We start from the raw sequence: 16941 nt of genomic DNA, 5'->3' as shown, positions 1-16941 counted from the left end.
CAGAAGGTGGTATATCTCTTTCAAATCTCAGACCATAGATCCTCTTCTGAAGCCCAGCTGCTCCCATTTAAATGATCTTTTTAGCTCTCAACCACTATTTATTTACTGATAAATAAACAGTGGGCTGACAGTAAAAGGTGGGCATGAGTCACTCCAAAAAAAGAAATTAAGGCTAGTGGGGGAGGATCAGACTGGTGGCTCTAGCCCTGCACTCTATCTAGCAGTGGCCAGTCTAGAGGTAAATTTTGCAAGCACCGCCTGGGGGCAGCAGCCTTTTCCTGTTCTATGCCTTCAGCACATGATAAATGCTGTCTCCAGACAGATACTCAGATCTTAAGATAAGTGAACAAAAAGATGATCGTGGAAGGAAAGTTTCCCTTCCCATCTCCCACCCCACAGTTGCCTAAAGCTTTTCACATTCCTTCTGTGCTTGCCTCATAAACTTGCACTTGTTTCGGGCAGATTTTGTTTTACTTCCCTCCTTTGTTCAAAAATGATACTAACTCGCCTTTGACAGCTTCCTTGACGTTGCTATTTAACCACACTGGCGTTCTCTTGGACTCGTTTGCACCTGTACATTTATATCTGACTGTTGTAATTATTGGGTGATAATGGAACAGCTTTTGATCTAGCAGAGGGGGTCTGTTTTATAAGAGGAGAGGTCGTTTGTGCCAATTTACTTCTTCTCTCTATAACCCTGCCATGTCCCTCAAAAATCTGTTCCAGAGACTTGGGGGACCATTGGTGACAGTGTGGGAAATGACTCTGGGGACTGCAGCAGTAGGCAGAAATTTTTCAACATCCTTTGTAACTAACCTCTCATTTATAGACACTTCCTCTTCTGAAATTGAACACCACTCTACTGGACTTTCTGGGCAAGCTTACACTGATTATGAAATGCTGAATTTGAGACACAATTTGAGACACATTGTATCTAGAAATTTCTTTTTGTTATGACCTGATATTTACTCAGAGTGAGGATAATTTAAGTTGTCCATTATCACAATAGTTTCTCCTTTGGCTACCTACGTGGCTTGTCTGTCTGAAAATCACCATCAGAGTTTTGGTCAGGAGCATAATAACATAATAATATATTATTTTGGAGGCCTGGTATTTCTGTGACTGGATTTCTTCTTTTATGATTTTTAATTTATTGTATGTAATGTCCTCTTTGATGCAGACTAACACCACTCCAAGTGGGGCCTGTGGATTTTTATACCCAGGAGTAGGAAATAGATTAGCACCATTAGGTTTCTGGTATTTTAACTCTGTTTTAAATATATGCTTTTCTTTAATTTCAGGCACTTTTAATTTGCTTATCTTGGATCTGAAACTTCTAGAATTAGCATACAAATACAAATGCATTTTAGCTCAAGGTATATATTTCTTTTTTGCATACAATTTTGACTATAATACATTTGGTTATTAGTTTGGGTTTCATGTTTTCTTTTTCATTTTTAAATTAACATTTCTAGTTTGTGTTCAGTTACAGGGCAAGAAACATTCAGCTCCTTGATGAACATCACATCTGTTCAATCATCTTGTAGAGTAGGACCATGCCCACAGGTCATGCTGCCAACCAGTAATAGTTCAGCTGAACGTGTAAAAGAGACACCTGTGCTCTCATATCCCAGGAGGAAAGGAGCTGAGAACACACAAGCTTGGCCCTGGGCAGTGTGAATTCTCATCTCTGAAAGGTGCATGTATGCCCAGCCCTTGGCCTTCCCTACCATTGGGGTTTGGGGTTGAAGTCCCTTCTGCAATAAGAATAACTATTATATTTTTCGGAAAGGGTAGGGAGCAGTTTCCTCTGTCCCAGCAGTACTCTGCCCTGCTGTCTTGTTGTCCCCCACATAACTTAGGCTCCTGGAATGTCTCACGAGCATGCCCCACCCTACAATAGTGGTGGAACAGTAACAGAAAAGACCTTATAAGAGGATGGAGGCTCTGTTCTGAGAGGAGTCTCTGGCAACTTGCCAGGCATTGTCTCTTCATCCACTGTAGTTTCTACTTGTCTTAGAAGGTAGTGACTGGTTGTTTGTAGCGGACTTTCAATATCTTTTTTTTATAAAAAGAAAGAAAGAAAGAAAGAAAGAAAGAAAGAAAGAAAGAAAGAAAGAAAGAAAGAAAGAAAGAAAGAAAGAAAGAAAAAGAAAGAGGTTAGCTTAACAAGTAGGTGCCTCCCCACCTCTATAGATAATTCCAGGGGAAAGCAAGCAAGCAAAATAACAAAGTAATGCTACATTTTGAGACTATCCAAATCTACTTGTGCATTTTGTTTCACAATACAGGTACAACATACTAAAAAGAATGACAAACGAACAGCAAACAAATTTGACCTGCCTTCAAAATTGAGGAGTCAATTTCTGGCCATTTCCCATAAGACTTGAAAGACTTCTTAGCTGGCATTTGGCTGATTCACTAGTTTGGGGATTGTTTTATCATTATTTGCTGCTTTCATCTTACCAAGTTGTTATTAAATGATGCACACCATTTAGAACATTGGAAAAGCAGCCTATAGACATTTTAAAATCAATCAACTTAAAATAGATTGGATGTTCTCCCTTTTGGTGTATGGATACTGAAAAGTAATACAGGAAAACTTAAATGAAAAGGCAAAAATTATGGCAACACTTTCTGTAATGAAGAAGTAAAACTGGTTTGTCAGAGATCAACATTCACTGCATACCTTTTCCTGCTATGTTTGGAAGTGTGAACAAGATATCGTTGTCTCTGGGGATGGAATACAGCATGCTTTCCTTCAAAGGAACAGTGTAATTTGAGTGCCTAAGGACTCTTAAGTCTTTTACCAAGATGTCTATTTCAGTCACTTCATCTTGCTGAACCTGCAAAAGAGAAGTATAACTATTTATGAGCAATCCTCTTGAAACCGGAGCGGTAGGTGCATTTTTGAAATGGTGAAAATAAAAGGGCAGATGTATAAAATATATAAAGAATGCCAAGATGAAAAGTCTGTAGGAAGTCTGTAGAAAAGTCTGTAGGAAGTGGCCTTATACTGAGCCAGACCAATGGTCCATCTAGCTCAGTATTGTCAATACTGACCAGTAGCCACTCTTCAGGCAGGAGCCATTCCCAGCCCAAACTGGAGATCCCGGGGATTGAACTTCATACCTTTTCATGCAATGCAGATGCTCTACCAGTGAACCATGGTTCTTCCTCATTAAATAAATATCCAACTCACTGTAGCCCTTTTTGTATTATCATTAAAGAGATATTAAAGTGAAGGGCAGAATGTGATATCAACTCTCTTCTAAAGAGCAACTCAGGCTCCCAATCTTTCATTAAAACATTACCAGGAAACGGGACCAGCCCACTACAACATAAACATGCTGAACATCTTCTCTCTATAATGAGGGCCAATGTGCGGAAGTATGAAAAAGCAGCAGTGCCATATGCAATAGGAATGCTGTTTGGTTTTAAAGTAACTGAAGAAGAGAATTGCGAATAATTCTGTGCCAAATGTTAATTCCTGTATGTGCATAGCATGAGCTGTCAGTTTTAGCTGATAATCTCAATGCTAGTGTTTCGTGCATCTGGCTAAAAGAACTATACACAGAACAGCATCTGTTAGCCGTGGCCTAACTGATAAGGAAAGGAGCTGCCTCTGTTAGGCTGGATGGGAGGGAATGAATGGCTTGTTCCTTCCCCCTCCCTTCCAAACGATGCTCCCGTGCTTGGACATGACTGACCAGGAACACATCAATTCCTGGAAAGTTCTACCTCCTGAGTTCCAAAATCTTGGGATGGAAGGAAGCTGCCCCCCTCATTCTAATCCAAACACGGGACCCTCTACCACCCCTACTACACTCAGATAAGGAAGGAATACCCCACAGACTTAAATAATGGCACCGTTTTATTTTCATTTCTGTGAAACTGGAAAAATATATAGTATAAGTTGCCTTATACCGAGTCAGATTATTTGTCCATCCAGCTCAGTATTGTTTACAGCTATCATGGTGCCCGTCAGACGTTGGGGCTCCAGCATGGCCAATGGTCAGGAAAGTTTGAAGTTATAGTCCATGGCACATGGAGAGTAGCATATTAACTGCTCAGTCAGCAGCTGACACCAGTGTTTCTCTCCCCTACCTGGACTGCACCCGTCTCCCTAAAATGTTTCTGTCTCTGTGTGGATTTGAACCAGTAACGTCCTGAGCTTGTCTATGGCTATGTTAACATAGGTAAAAGGTAAAGGGACCCCTGACCATTAGGTCCAGTCGTGACCGACTCTGGGGTTGCGCGCTCATCTCACATTATTGGCCGAGGGAGCCGGCGTATAGCTTCCAGGTCATGTGGCCAGCATGACAAAGCCGCTTCTGGCAAACCAGAGCAGCACATGGAAACGCCGTTTACCTTCCCGCTGTAGCGGTTCCTATTTATCTACTTGCATTTTGACGTGCTTTCGAACTGCTAGGTTGGCAGGAGCTGGGACCAAGCAACAGGAGCTCACCCCGTCGCAGGGATTCGAACCGCCGACCTTCTGATCAGCAAGCCCTAGGCTCAGTGGTTTTAACCACAGGACCACCTGGGTCCCTGAGCTTGTCTATGGCTATGTTAACGTCCTGAGTAACTAAGTAACTTGTCTATGTAACTAAGTAACTTGTCTATGTAAGTTGTCTATGGCTAAGTAACGTCCTGAGCTTGTCTATGGCTATGTTAACATACAGCCCCACAAAGTTCTATTTTCTGATCACTCATAACAGTGAAGTTGCCACCAAGTGTTAGGCTGATTTTCACAGGGGCTTTTTACCAAAGCCTCAAGGTGCCCCCCCCAGTTATCACTATAAAGGTGTAGGATTTTTGTTCTAATATGCCACAGCGGGTGGCGCTGTGGGTTAAACCACAGAGCCTACGGCTTGCCGATCAGAAAGTCGGTGGTTTGAATCCCCGCGACGGGGTGAGCGCCTGTTGCTTGGTCCCGGCTCCTGCCAACCTAGCAGTTCGAAAGCACGTCAAAGTGCAAGTAGATAAATAGGTACCACTATAGTGGGAAGGTAAACGGTGTTTCCGTGTGCTGCTCTGGTTCGCCAGAAGCAGCTTTGTCATGCTGGCCACATGACCTGGAAGCTGTATGCCGGCTCCCTCGGCTAATAACACGAGTTGAGTGCAGCAACCCCAGAGTCGGTCACGACTGGACCTAATGGTCAGGAGTCCCTTTACCTTTATGCCACATACCGAACTCAATGCAGAATATAATTTGTCATTCTGCTGTGGAGTCTTTATGTCATTTGTTGCTTGCAACAGTGTGGTGCAATTTACAAAAGTCCATGGGGAGAAAAATGAGGCGGGCATCTTGTGAATCATGTTGCCTGGAATAGTATGGTAATGAGAAATCTTTAATAAATGATGTGTAAACTCTACCAAGTGTGCTTAATTGGAAGTAAATTACTCTGAATCAGTAGAACTTGTTTCCAAAGGGTCTGTTGCTGTTATTTCAGCTTCAGTAATTGTACTTAATATCCTGACTGGTTCTCCCTTAAAAGGGAAGAGAAAGATCAGATATATATATATATATATATATATAAGTATTTTTACCTTACTCTTCAGCTGAAAAAATGCATTTAAACAAACTAATGGCTGCTTCCTAGAGGCATTTATCACACTCAGAAATAAGAAGCAGACTGAGTGTAGTGCCTAAAACAATGGGAGTGCTAAAAATAACACAACACAGACTTACTGGACAACAATTCCCCATTATGCATAGAATGCAACTGGATGGGGCAAGTTCTCGAACGTTGGAATTCAGAAAACAAAACTTTCTAAACAAATCACCAATCTATTAACTCTTTAGCAGAAGATGGGATACCATGACTGCTCACTGAATAAGTCTTGGCACCAAAATTAGAGCACCGTCATATATTAATTACAGAACTGGTTTGTTGATTTTCCTGACCTTTTGTCACTAGTAATTCAGATCATACTACCTGATGCCAACACTGACATGATGAGTTGTGGAGGGGGGAATCCAACCTGACTGTAATGTGCTAAACCCTAACAATTTAGAGACATGTCAATGAAGAGGAATGCAGCAGGATGCCGTTTGTTGATGTAAGTTTTATCGCTCAGCCCTCTGTCAGGCTTTCAAGTGCCCAAGCTGGAATGCTGACATGATCAAGAATTACATATCCACACTGACACTTCTGTTGAAATTTAGACTTGAGCACTGAACAGTGGAGTTGAAGCAAACAAATTCCTAGTGGTTCACTTCACACTTAGTTCATTTCACATTTCTGAGCAAATTGCATAAAACAATTAAAGCACTAAACACAATACAACACAGAATTGCTGTAAACAGTACTGTACTGTACACAGTGGTACACAATACTCAACTGGGTGTGGGAAGTTACCTCATGCTGAAAATTTAAAAACACCATACATTTTAAGCAAATCACCAGGCTACCAGAACTATTTGAGAGGAAGAGTTTTGTCCCTTCTATAGAACTCAGAACCGTTTTTCTTCAAAAGCACTATTACTAAATGTGTGTGGCAACAAGAGGAGAGATTCTCTTTTGACAGTTTCTTGTGTCAATTCTGTGTCCAGGTCAGCTGTTTACCAGCTTCATCTGGTATGCAGGCTGAGACCCTACCTGCCTGTGGACTGCCTCGCCAGAGTGGTGCATGCTCTGGTTATCTCTCACTTGCAATGCGCTCTATCTGGGGCTACCTTTGAAGGTTACCCAGAAACTACAACTAATCCAGAATGCAACAGCTAGACTGGCGACTGGGAGTGGTCGCCGAGACCACATAACACTGGTCTTGAAAGACCTACATTGGCTCCCAGTACGTTTCCGAGCACAAGTCAAAGTGTTGGTGCTGACCTTTAAAGCCCTAAACGGCCTCGGTCCAGTATGCCTGAAGGAGTGTCTCCACCCCCATCATTCTACCCGGACACTGAGGTCCAGCACCGAGGGCCTTCTGGCGGTTCCCTCACTGCGAGAAACCAAGTTACAGAAAACCAGGCAGAGGGCCTTCTCGGTAGTGGCACCCGTCCTGTGGAATGCCCTCCCACCAGATGTCAAAGAGAACAACAACTACCGGACTTTTAGAAGACATCTGAAGGCAGCCTGTTTAGGAAAGCTTTTAATGTTTGATGGATTACTGCATTTTAATATTTTGTTGGAAGCCGCCCAGAGTGGCTGGGGAAACCCAGCCAGATGGTGTGTGTGTGTGTGTGTGTGTGTGTGTGTGTGTGTGTGTGTGTGTGTGTATGAATCATTAATTTCTGCAGTACAGGAGTGGATTTTACAGTAAGATCAGACTACAGCTGAAAAGAGCTATGTACTAGAAATTCTGTTAACATGTATTAGGTCAATATCATTACGTGACAGCAGCAAGGCTGGCTCTGTATCCAATGGATCCCAGTCCAGATGAGCCCTGTCTTCTCTCTGTCCCTGGATAGTCCTGTTTGGTGATGATATACAGAATATACAGTGGAACCTCGGTTTATGAACACCTCGGTTTATGAATTTTCGGTTTATGAACGCCGTGGACCCATCTGGAACGGATTAATTCACTTTCCATTACTTTTAATGGGAAAGTTCGCTTCAGTTTATGAACGCTTCAGTTTATGAACAGACTTCCGGAACCAATTACACCCATGTTTCAGTTTATGAACGCTTTGGTTTAAGTACTTTGCGGACCCGTCTGGAACGGATTAATCCACTTTCCATTACTTTCAATGGAAAAGTTCGCTTCAGTTTATGAACGGTTACTCCGCGGACCGTCTGGAACAGATTAATCCACTTTCCATTACTTTCAATGGGAAAGTTCGCTTCAGTTTATGAACGCTTCAGTTTATGAACAGACTTCCGGAACCAATTGTGTTCATAAACCGAGGTACCACTGTATATAGATGTGGTGTTGTAGTTTCTTTTTAAATCCTATTTGTTTAACATCGGACACCGTTATGATATGGTGGCCCAGGGCATATCATACAACTAAACTACCCATTCACGGTAGAACAAAGTACCGTACTCCAATGAATTTAAAAACTGGCTAACAAATACAATAATTTAAAGTGGTATGACTTACCCGCTTTTCATCAATTTCTGTCACTTCCTCTTGAACGACAATCAACCGTAAGTTGGATCTGGATGCCATTGGCCATTCGTGGACCATAATGCGAACACTGACAATTCCTAATCGCTGCTCTTCCTGTAGTGTTTCAGAGTTACTACTCTCCACTATCAATGAAGAACTGTGTGTCATATAGTGGTTATATAGAGAGATATGATCTCTAAAAACAAGGTACATATAAATGGGTGATCGGTGCATTGCAGATTGGATTTGGCTCCTCACTGCACAGGAACAGCATTGCTTGTTGCTGGATTCAAGGCAGCTTTCAAAAGAAGTGGTCATGGGCCAAGAGAGTACAGTACAAAGGTTTTCCTGAATGCAAACAAGAGTACTTTTTATCATCTGTGTATTGGTTTTCCTAAAGATCAAGTGGAAATACAAGCAGCCTCCTCCATTCCATAGGGTTCCCAAGAACTAAGTTCAGCACTGCATTCCCACTAAAGCTGGGACTTGTGAAAATTGGTGGCAGAGAAATGGAAGCAGGAATAGTGTTCAGATAACTGCACACAGCACATGTCTAGGTAAAGGTAAAAAGGTAAAGGACCTCTGGACGGCTAAGTCTAGTCCACGGCGACTATGGGGTTGTGGCACTCATCTCGCTTTCAGGCCAAGGGAGCTGGTGTATATCCACAGACAGCTTTCCGCATCATGTGGCCATCATGACTAAACCGCTTCTGGTGCAACAGGACAGCGTGACGGAAACCAGAGTACACGGAAACACCGTTTACCTTGCCGCCACAGTGGTACCTATTTATCTACTTGCACCGGCGTGCTTTCGAACTGCTAAGTTGGCAGGAGACGGGGCAGAGCAACAGGAGCTCACCCTGTCATGGGGATTCAAACTATTGACCTTCTGATCGGCAAGCCCAAGAGTCTCAGTGGTTTAGACCACAGCGCCACCCGCGTGTACCTTGTCTACCACGACCAATCTCCTCACGACTTCTTGGCACAAAAATGAAGAAAAGCAAATGATAGGACATGTGCTTCCATTCAGTCATCCAAACTCCCTGCCCCAGGGCCAAGTACGGTATCCTTGCTCCTATGGACATTTCTGTTAGGGAAGGAGCGGCTGTCTTGCTGGCTTTGCACATGCAGGCGTCCAACCCTGTTGGTAATATGTAGGCAGCTTCTATCCACAACACACAAGTCAAATCAGTCTTTGGAGTTTCAGGCAAAAAAATAAGGGCTTGTTCCAAGTACCACTATTTTCTTCTGCAAGGATTGGGGTATTTAGTGTCAGTTGAGACCCCCTCCTACCCTGACTTCCTTCCATCCCTCCAGTAAGGCAAAGTGGATGTCTGAATACATTGTGGGAAATAATAACATGCACTCTTATTATACAACCCCAGAACCATTTTATATTCTTATCTTGGAAATTTAACAGAAACTCAAAGGTAAGGCTTACAGAACCAAGGTTTTATATTAAATCAATACAAATTTGTATTGTGATGGTTTGAGAGTTGGCTGCATCTGAGTAAAGAACAGTGAGAGCTCATTTCCAAATATGTTTATTGAGACATATGCCCTGCTCAGTTCAAGAGAACTTACTTCCTTTAGAAGATCCATACTATTTTTTTAAAGCATAGGAGCACTTTTGCTGCATCCAAACCATGATGAGCCACTGCGTGGTCTCCTTAAAGGAAGCCATGTTTAGTTATTAATGCATGATGTTTTAGGCTTTCAAAAGCCAATGCTTAAAACACATTAGCATCCCCTTAGTGCAAGAGCTGATCATAAAGGGTAGATGATCTCAGAACTTAACCTTGAGACCACCCATAACCAGTGCATCAAGAGACTACTCTGTGCATAAAATGTTCTTCCATGGAAAGTAATTGCTTTAGCTTCATTCATTATGTAAAATGTTGCCTGTATACCCAAATCAGGATGTTTCTGTCCACGACAAAGCAGATTGGGAAGGGGGGAAAACAATATTTCCATTTTTAATAACTACATTATAAAAATTACTGGGAAATATTTTCAATCTTTTCAATGAAACCTCTAGTTCTAGCAGAGATTGAACTTAAACTAAGAAAGTCTACAGGAGAAGAAAGTGTTTTGCAAAGATCTGAAAGACTCTCCCAACATTCTATTATTATTATTATTCTTTCTTCTACACCAACTCTATCTGGATACATGCCAGTTTAAGAAAGGAGACAGACAGGACTTATCAGGGTGGAGTCACATCCTTGCATTTATACTGCCTAGTCTACGGCACAAATTCTTTGCCTTTAACAAATAAATTAACTGAACAGGAACTTCGCTAACAGTTTCCAGAAAGGGAAGGTTTGAACTCATTGTTTTTTATGGGCAGAATATGTGAGCACTGTGGGTGAGAAATAGAGAGGACACTCCATTTCATATTTTATCTATTTTAAACATACCTTAACAGTGGAGATTTATTTTTAACAGTACAGATGTGTATATAGTATAATGTTACTTATTTGTTATACCATTATTCATGAGTGGTGAACTGCATGGAAGCACACAGCACAGGTAAGGAATTAAACAATACTTACATATTAAAGTCTGACATTTAATCCGAGCAACTCCACTCTTCAGCGGAAAGTCATTTACATAAACCTGACCATTTACATAGGTAATATTAAGGATGACCTAAAGAAAATAACAGAATCAAACATGTTAAATGTCCACATTTTGTAACACAAGGTCAAGCACAATTGTTAAGATTATTTAATCTAAATAATCATTTTAGCAATTACCAGAATTCAGACATTAAGAAGTTAAGGCTGCAATCATGGAACTGACACTCAACTGTTTTATGGGATGCAGCTGGCACCAGAGGTCCCCCAGAGTTTGGAAAGCTCTGCAGATGTAGATGTTTTGCTGGTGGTAGGGGTCAAAATGGAGCGGGCAAGGCTGAGGATCCACAGGATTCTGCATCCTTTCACCTCCACATTCCCTAGAAACACCCCAAAATGCTTTGCAAAGCTACACCAGCCATGTAGTAGGCATAAGCAATTCCCACTAATCACAAATATCTTTTAGGGGAGCAAAACAAGAAGTCACATGGTGCCATCACAGGATACCATCAAGGGTACCGGCTACTCTGTATCTATTACAGATTAGTTAGAACCTAAATACATGCTTGATTTCCACTGATTGATCACCCTCAGAAGATAAAATGCTAAGCTAAAGCAAGTACAGTACAGGAAGTCTGACATACCTGCCCTTCCTGAACATCCCTGTTGTTTTCCAGCATTGTAACTTTAATCTTGATGCTTTCCTGCAAGTGTGAGAGAAGGAGGAAGAGGTTTCAAAGAAAGAAACATGTTACAGATTTCTCAATATGGCATCTACCGTGTTTCCCCTTTTTTAATACGTAGTCAGAAAGTAAGCCATGGCAGCATTTTTTAGGAGTTGATATATACAAGACACCCCCCGAAAATAAGACATACCTCTCATACTGTGTACAGCGAGACCGCCGAGCGCCCCAGCCAGCCAGCGGAACCCAGCCAGCCAGCGGGGCCTGGAACCGGCTGCTGCCGGAACAGGCAGCTACAGAGTGGAGCGCTCTGGAGCGCCGAGCGCTCGGAGCGCCCCGCAGCACCAGGCGGAGCGCCCAGCCAGCGGCCTGGCCTCTTCCTGGCCCAGCCGTGGAGGCCTGCAGTCCCGCCGCCGGAACAGGCGACTGCAGAGTGGAGCGCTCTGCAGCGCCGAGTGCTCGGAACGTCCAGCAGCGCCCAGCCAGAGCGGTGAGGCAGAGTGGCGGCCAGAGGCCCGCTGGCCCTTCCGCGCCACTGGAACGTTGTGGGCCGCATAGCCCGAGGCAGAGCAGCGGCAGGAGCCCTGCTGGCCCTGCCATGGTGACGGGCGGCCGCGGGAGACTTGCTGGCCCCTTCCGCGCCGCCGGAACGTTGTGGGCTGCATGGCCCGAGGCAGAGCGGCGGCGGGAGCCCCGCTGGCCCTGCCATGGTGACGGGCGGCGACGGGAGACCTGCTGGCCCCTTCCGCGCTGCCGGAACGTTGTGGGCTGCATGGCCCAAGGCAGAGCGGCGGCGGGAGCCCCGCTGGCCCTGCCAGGGTGGCGGGCGGCGGAGGGAGACCTGCTGGCCCCTCCCGCGCCGCCGGAACTTTGTGGGCTGCATGGCCCAAGGCAGAGCGGCGGCGGGAGCTCCGCTGGCCCTGCCATGGTGACGGGCGGCGGAGGGAGACCTGCTGGCCCCTTCCGCGCCGCCGCAGCGTCATGGGCTGCATGGCCCGCCGCCGGAATTTTGTGGGCAGGGAAGCGGGAGGCAGGCAGGCGGGCTGGGCGATGGGCCCATGGCTGCGCTCGGCGGACCGGTAGTGGGCTCAACGCTGGTCTGCGCCGGCCTGCGGCAGGGGCTTTGGCTCTGTCCGCTGCCGGCGCACGGCACCTCGTCATGGCCGGGATCTGGGTCCTGGTTGTGTGAGTGCCCTCCCCTCCCATAGCAGCGCCCGGGACGAGGCTGCCTCTGAACATGCACAGAGAGACACCCCCTTCCCACCCCACCCCCGCTAGTCCAGTGCCGGGGAAAAGGTGTCTTGGAAAGCCGGGTTGTGTTTATAGCTCGGGATGGGGCCGGTCTCTGAGCACGCACAAAGTGCCTCCCTCGCCGCTGCCTTTGCACTTTTTTCCTTGTCTCTTTTTAAAAGAAGTTGCTCCCCAGGGTGGGTCCATAATAAAAACCTAATAAAAAATTAAGACATCTCCTGAAAATAAGACACCTTGTGGTTTTTTGAGGAAAAAAGTTATAAGACGGTGTCTTAAAAAAGGGGAAACACGGTACTAGGGAGCTGGTTCTATTTCCAGTTCCAAATCCCCTTCCAATACCAGTTTTAATCCGTGTTTCCTGTGTATTCAAAAAGTAGAGTAAAATTTTATTTAAAAAAACTAGATAACAGACCTTTAGACTACGAAGAACTGAATACAACCAAGTTTTCAAAAGCTGTGAGATCTAGCAGTCAGTTGATCATGGTGTGGTTGGTAAAAAAAAAAAAGTATAGTCTGTTGAATTGGCACCAAGTTACTTCCACATTCTGTAGTTTATCCTGATCCCCAGATATTGAATAATAATAAACATTGCATTCTACAAAGCACAACAGTTTCTCATCTGAGTTACTGGAATAGGTATCACACCAGTTGTATTCCATATCCAGGTTTTCCTGTACAGTATTAAAACAGCTGTTAAAATGATGGTACATTAACTATATCCTTATCTGTTGTATGTTCATATTATCCTTTAGATCACGTGTGAGGAACTTTTGGCTCTCCAAATGTTGCAGGGCTACACCTCCCACCATGCCATGATTGCTGGAGCTAACAAGCCAAAGGTTGCCCACACCTGCTTTATAATTTAATTAAAAAATTAAGGCAACCAACTGCTTATAAACTACAGTATATGCATGAGAGTGCCATGAATAGAGAGCACATGCCACACTGTGACAAATGTCTAACTTAACAAAAGTTTAACCAATACTTTACTTCTGCTCTCGGCCTTACAATTCAATTAGCACCAGAGATGGAATCCAAATTACTGCTGGCATTTATATTTTCAGGAAAACAAACAAAATAAAAAGCTCTTGGGGTGGTTTGCAGCTAGCAAACCTGTTTGCATAACCTCTCTGGAACTCCTTCTTCATTTATTTACTGTGGGGTTTTTTTTTTGCATTTATGTCCTGTATTTCCTCCAAGACGCTTAGGGGAATGTACATGATTTCCCAACCACCAAGAAGAGCTGGGCAGAGTCCATATTGTGATACTGGTTTCTTAATTTCTGACCTGGTGATATATCACGAATCATGATGTGTGTTAAGGCTGTCCAATATATTGTACAAAACCAATTTGAAGGCCATATTATGATATTGATTTCATAATGTTTGACCTGGCAATATATCACGAATCATGGTGTGTGTGTGTGTGTGTGTGTGTGTGTGTGTGTGTGTGTGTGTGCATGTCCTATGCAAAAATCGCAATGTGGGGGAAACCACGAAGCCAGCCAATGCCTCTACATAGCTCCATCCTTATTTCAGACACCGTGATATATTGGTATATCGTGATGTTGAAAACCAGATATCACCCAGCCCTACCACCAAGCTCATTTTATCCTCACAATTCACTGAGGTACAGCAGTTTTAATGCACATCTTAGGTCTGAATTTTACCAAATGTATACTAGCCTGCATATGTGCTTCACCTGGTGGTATGATGGCTTTGTATGTATAACCTGGTTTATATTTCCTTTAACTGTCACCCCGCCCAGCACTCTTTCCCCTCCCCTCCTTTTATCGGTGCATTTGTGCTGGTACATATTGTGAATGTTGTGATAAAACTTTAAATAATAAAAAGTACAAATCAATAAAAAAACCAGTACTTTTCACATTACATTATTTTCACACACACTACACTTCTCTTGGGTGTCCCAGCATTTCTTGCCCTGCCAAATACACACACTGCATGACTGGGTAGAGTATTTCTTGGGTGCACTTAATGACCCTTCAGTTCAAAACTCTCTGGCCTTTTCATCATAATTTTGCCAAATAGAGTTCACAATGTTCCTTTTGTGACTTGAATGCAAAGAATGACTAATTTATATCAACAGACCAAAGGAGTGGGGGTGGGGAGTCAACTGTGGAGCATATTCTACGTAGTTTAGAAAAATTGCAAGAAATTGTGCAATAGTGGTCATGTAGGAGGATTGCACCATAAGGAAATGACTGAACAGACATTTCATTTTGCCTTTCAATATCTTTCTTTCTTAGCCCTTTCCTCTAACAATTTTTCTAGAAGATATATTTCTAAAATAATTGTATTCTGAAGGTAAACTTCTACCAGCAGGTTCTAGTGGTGCAATAAGCCTTTCCGGAGGCTTTAAAATATAAGATGTAAAGGGTGAAAATGAGAATTCCTTAGGGAAGAGGGAGGCAGGGAAGTAGTAAAGCAACTGAAGGAAGATCATTCCAGATTTATGGAATGAAAACTAGCAGTGTTTTTGCCTGAAGGACAGAACTTCTGACCACTTTCCTCTTAGATATTCTCCTGTTGATTTTATAGTTGCTTGGAATCACTGAGATAGCCAGAGGAAAGCAAATCACGAAAGAACCTCAAAAATACTTCTTTTTGGCAGTCCAAACACTTAGCAATTCATTAATACAGTACTGTTCAAAATCTTTTTACCCTTATGTTTATGCAAGCAGCATCTTATACTGTACTTCTTAGGGGTTATTAAGAAATAAATGCATTCTTTATATCAAAGTTTTATGATGAGTGTCAACTATTCCTTTGCTCTTTGTGCATTACGCACCACAAAGACACAGAGGGCGATTCTTGCATTTTCCACTGTTTAATTCCTTGCAAGTAGCCATCAACTTAGTAGTGAAGAGTCCCCAGACTCTTACACCTTCCTTTTCTAAAATAAAAAAATGCTTTCAAGAAGCAAAGTTATTGACTTTTCTAGTACAGCATATTCATGTGAAACTTTAGTTCATTCATAAACGATATTAAAAAACATAGAATGTCTTATAAATGCTAACTTGAGGTATTTACTTTGCTAGTTCTTCATAAGGTGGATCTTTCCATATACTAATCCAGGCTTCCTCATGATCCCTAGCTAGCAGGACCAGTGGTCAGGGATGATGGGAATTGTAGTATCAAAACATCTGGAGGGCCGAAGTTGAGTAAGCCTGTACAGTACTAATCCATCACACTGAAACCAGGGATAAAGTTAATCCAAATATAATCATTGCTTGTTCAGATGTTTGTGATGGAGATTTTGGGTTATCTCTCTTAGCAAGTAGCTAGCTATCAGAAGTTGAATGCAGTTGTCTCTTAAGTGCTTGAAAAGGATGCTGTACCGAAACCACTCCTGTGCTTCAAGCTAACACAGCTATAACATGTGGTTAACTTAAAGAAACTACTAGTAACACCCACAAATCACAGGATTCGTAACACCCACAAATCACTTAAATATTCCTCTATATTTTCCACTCAAAAGCAATTTGATTTTGTTGGGTAGCTTGTCATTAAAGGCTTCCGCACAGAAACAGTTGAGACTATCATGCTCTTCTCTCAACGCAGACCATATGCATTAAAGAAAGCACTTAATCCCAAAAAATAAAATCTAATATTGGCGTTACCTAGCCCAATGAACATCCTGTATTCTCACGACATATTCATTCGGTCCCTTGCATGCCTGTGGGCAAACATAGCAAGTACACAGCTGACATACTTCATACGAACATCCAAGCCACACAAGGCCTGATGCCACATCTTATGCAATTCTGCATACATATTAATATACAAATCGCTCCTTCACGGGGGTGGGGGTGGGGGAGAAGGAAGAAACCCCCACCTTAAAAGTGTACAAGCCTGAGCATTTCACACAGGTGGGCACTAGGGCACCATCTCGGGAGGTCCACACGACGCTCCTGCACACTCCCACGGCACCTTAGACAAGACACAAACAATGCAACCCCGCCGCGCCTATCTACAGCAGCATGTCGATTCCTTACTCCGAATTAAAGGACAGATGAGCACGGAAGATTAGGGGCCAATCCACTGCATTTATTGTTTCTTGGTTTTATCTGACTCCTCCGGGGGGTCCACTTCTGCTCGCCCCTCTTCCCCACTCCCTCCGTGTGTACTCTCCGTCCTAGTGCCGCCAGAATAAAGATGAGGCTGCCCGGAGACCCTTCCTCTCCCTACCTGGTTATCGAGCTGGGAGAAAGCGGCTGTCGGCTCCGGGGCAGCCAGGCAGGAGGGCAGCAGAAGAAGAAGCCCCGGGAGCAGCCGCAGGAACTCGCGTGGCCCCAGCGCCACCTCCATCTTGGGAGCCGGGAATTAAAACAAAGTGAAACATCAACAAAGCCA

At 43.6% G+C, this 16941-nt stretch overlaps 1 protein-coding gene across 1 annotated transcript in view; it reads right to left on the bottom strand.

Moving 5' to 3' along the window:
* Window positions 1-16941, bottom strand: part of GINM1 (glycosylated integral membrane protein 1) — an 18511-nt gene extending 1570 nt beyond the window's left edge. Inside the window, exons 1-6 of the mRNA XM_035108777.2 lie at window positions 16777-16941; window positions 11279-11338; window positions 10611-10707; window positions 8050-8201; window positions 2690-2846; window positions 1928-2058 (exon numbers count right to left, since the gene is read on the bottom strand). Coding sequence (XP_034964668.2) covers window positions 1928-2058; window positions 2690-2846; window positions 8050-8201; window positions 10611-10707; window positions 11279-11338; window positions 16777-16896 — 717 coding nt within the window. The 5' untranslated portion in view covers window positions 16897-16941. The remainder of the gene's footprint in view (window positions 1-1927; window positions 2059-2689; window positions 2847-8049; window positions 8202-10610; window positions 10708-11278; window positions 11339-16776) is intronic.

The sequence above is a fragment of the Zootoca vivipara genome, chromosome 3 (genome assembly GCF_963506605.1).
Source record: "Zootoca vivipara chromosome 3, rZooViv1.1, whole genome shotgun sequence".
Lineage (NCBI taxonomy): Eukaryota > Metazoa > Chordata > Lepidosauria > Squamata > Lacertidae > Zootoca > Zootoca vivipara.
This window is presented reverse-complemented; position numbering and strand designations above follow the sequence as displayed.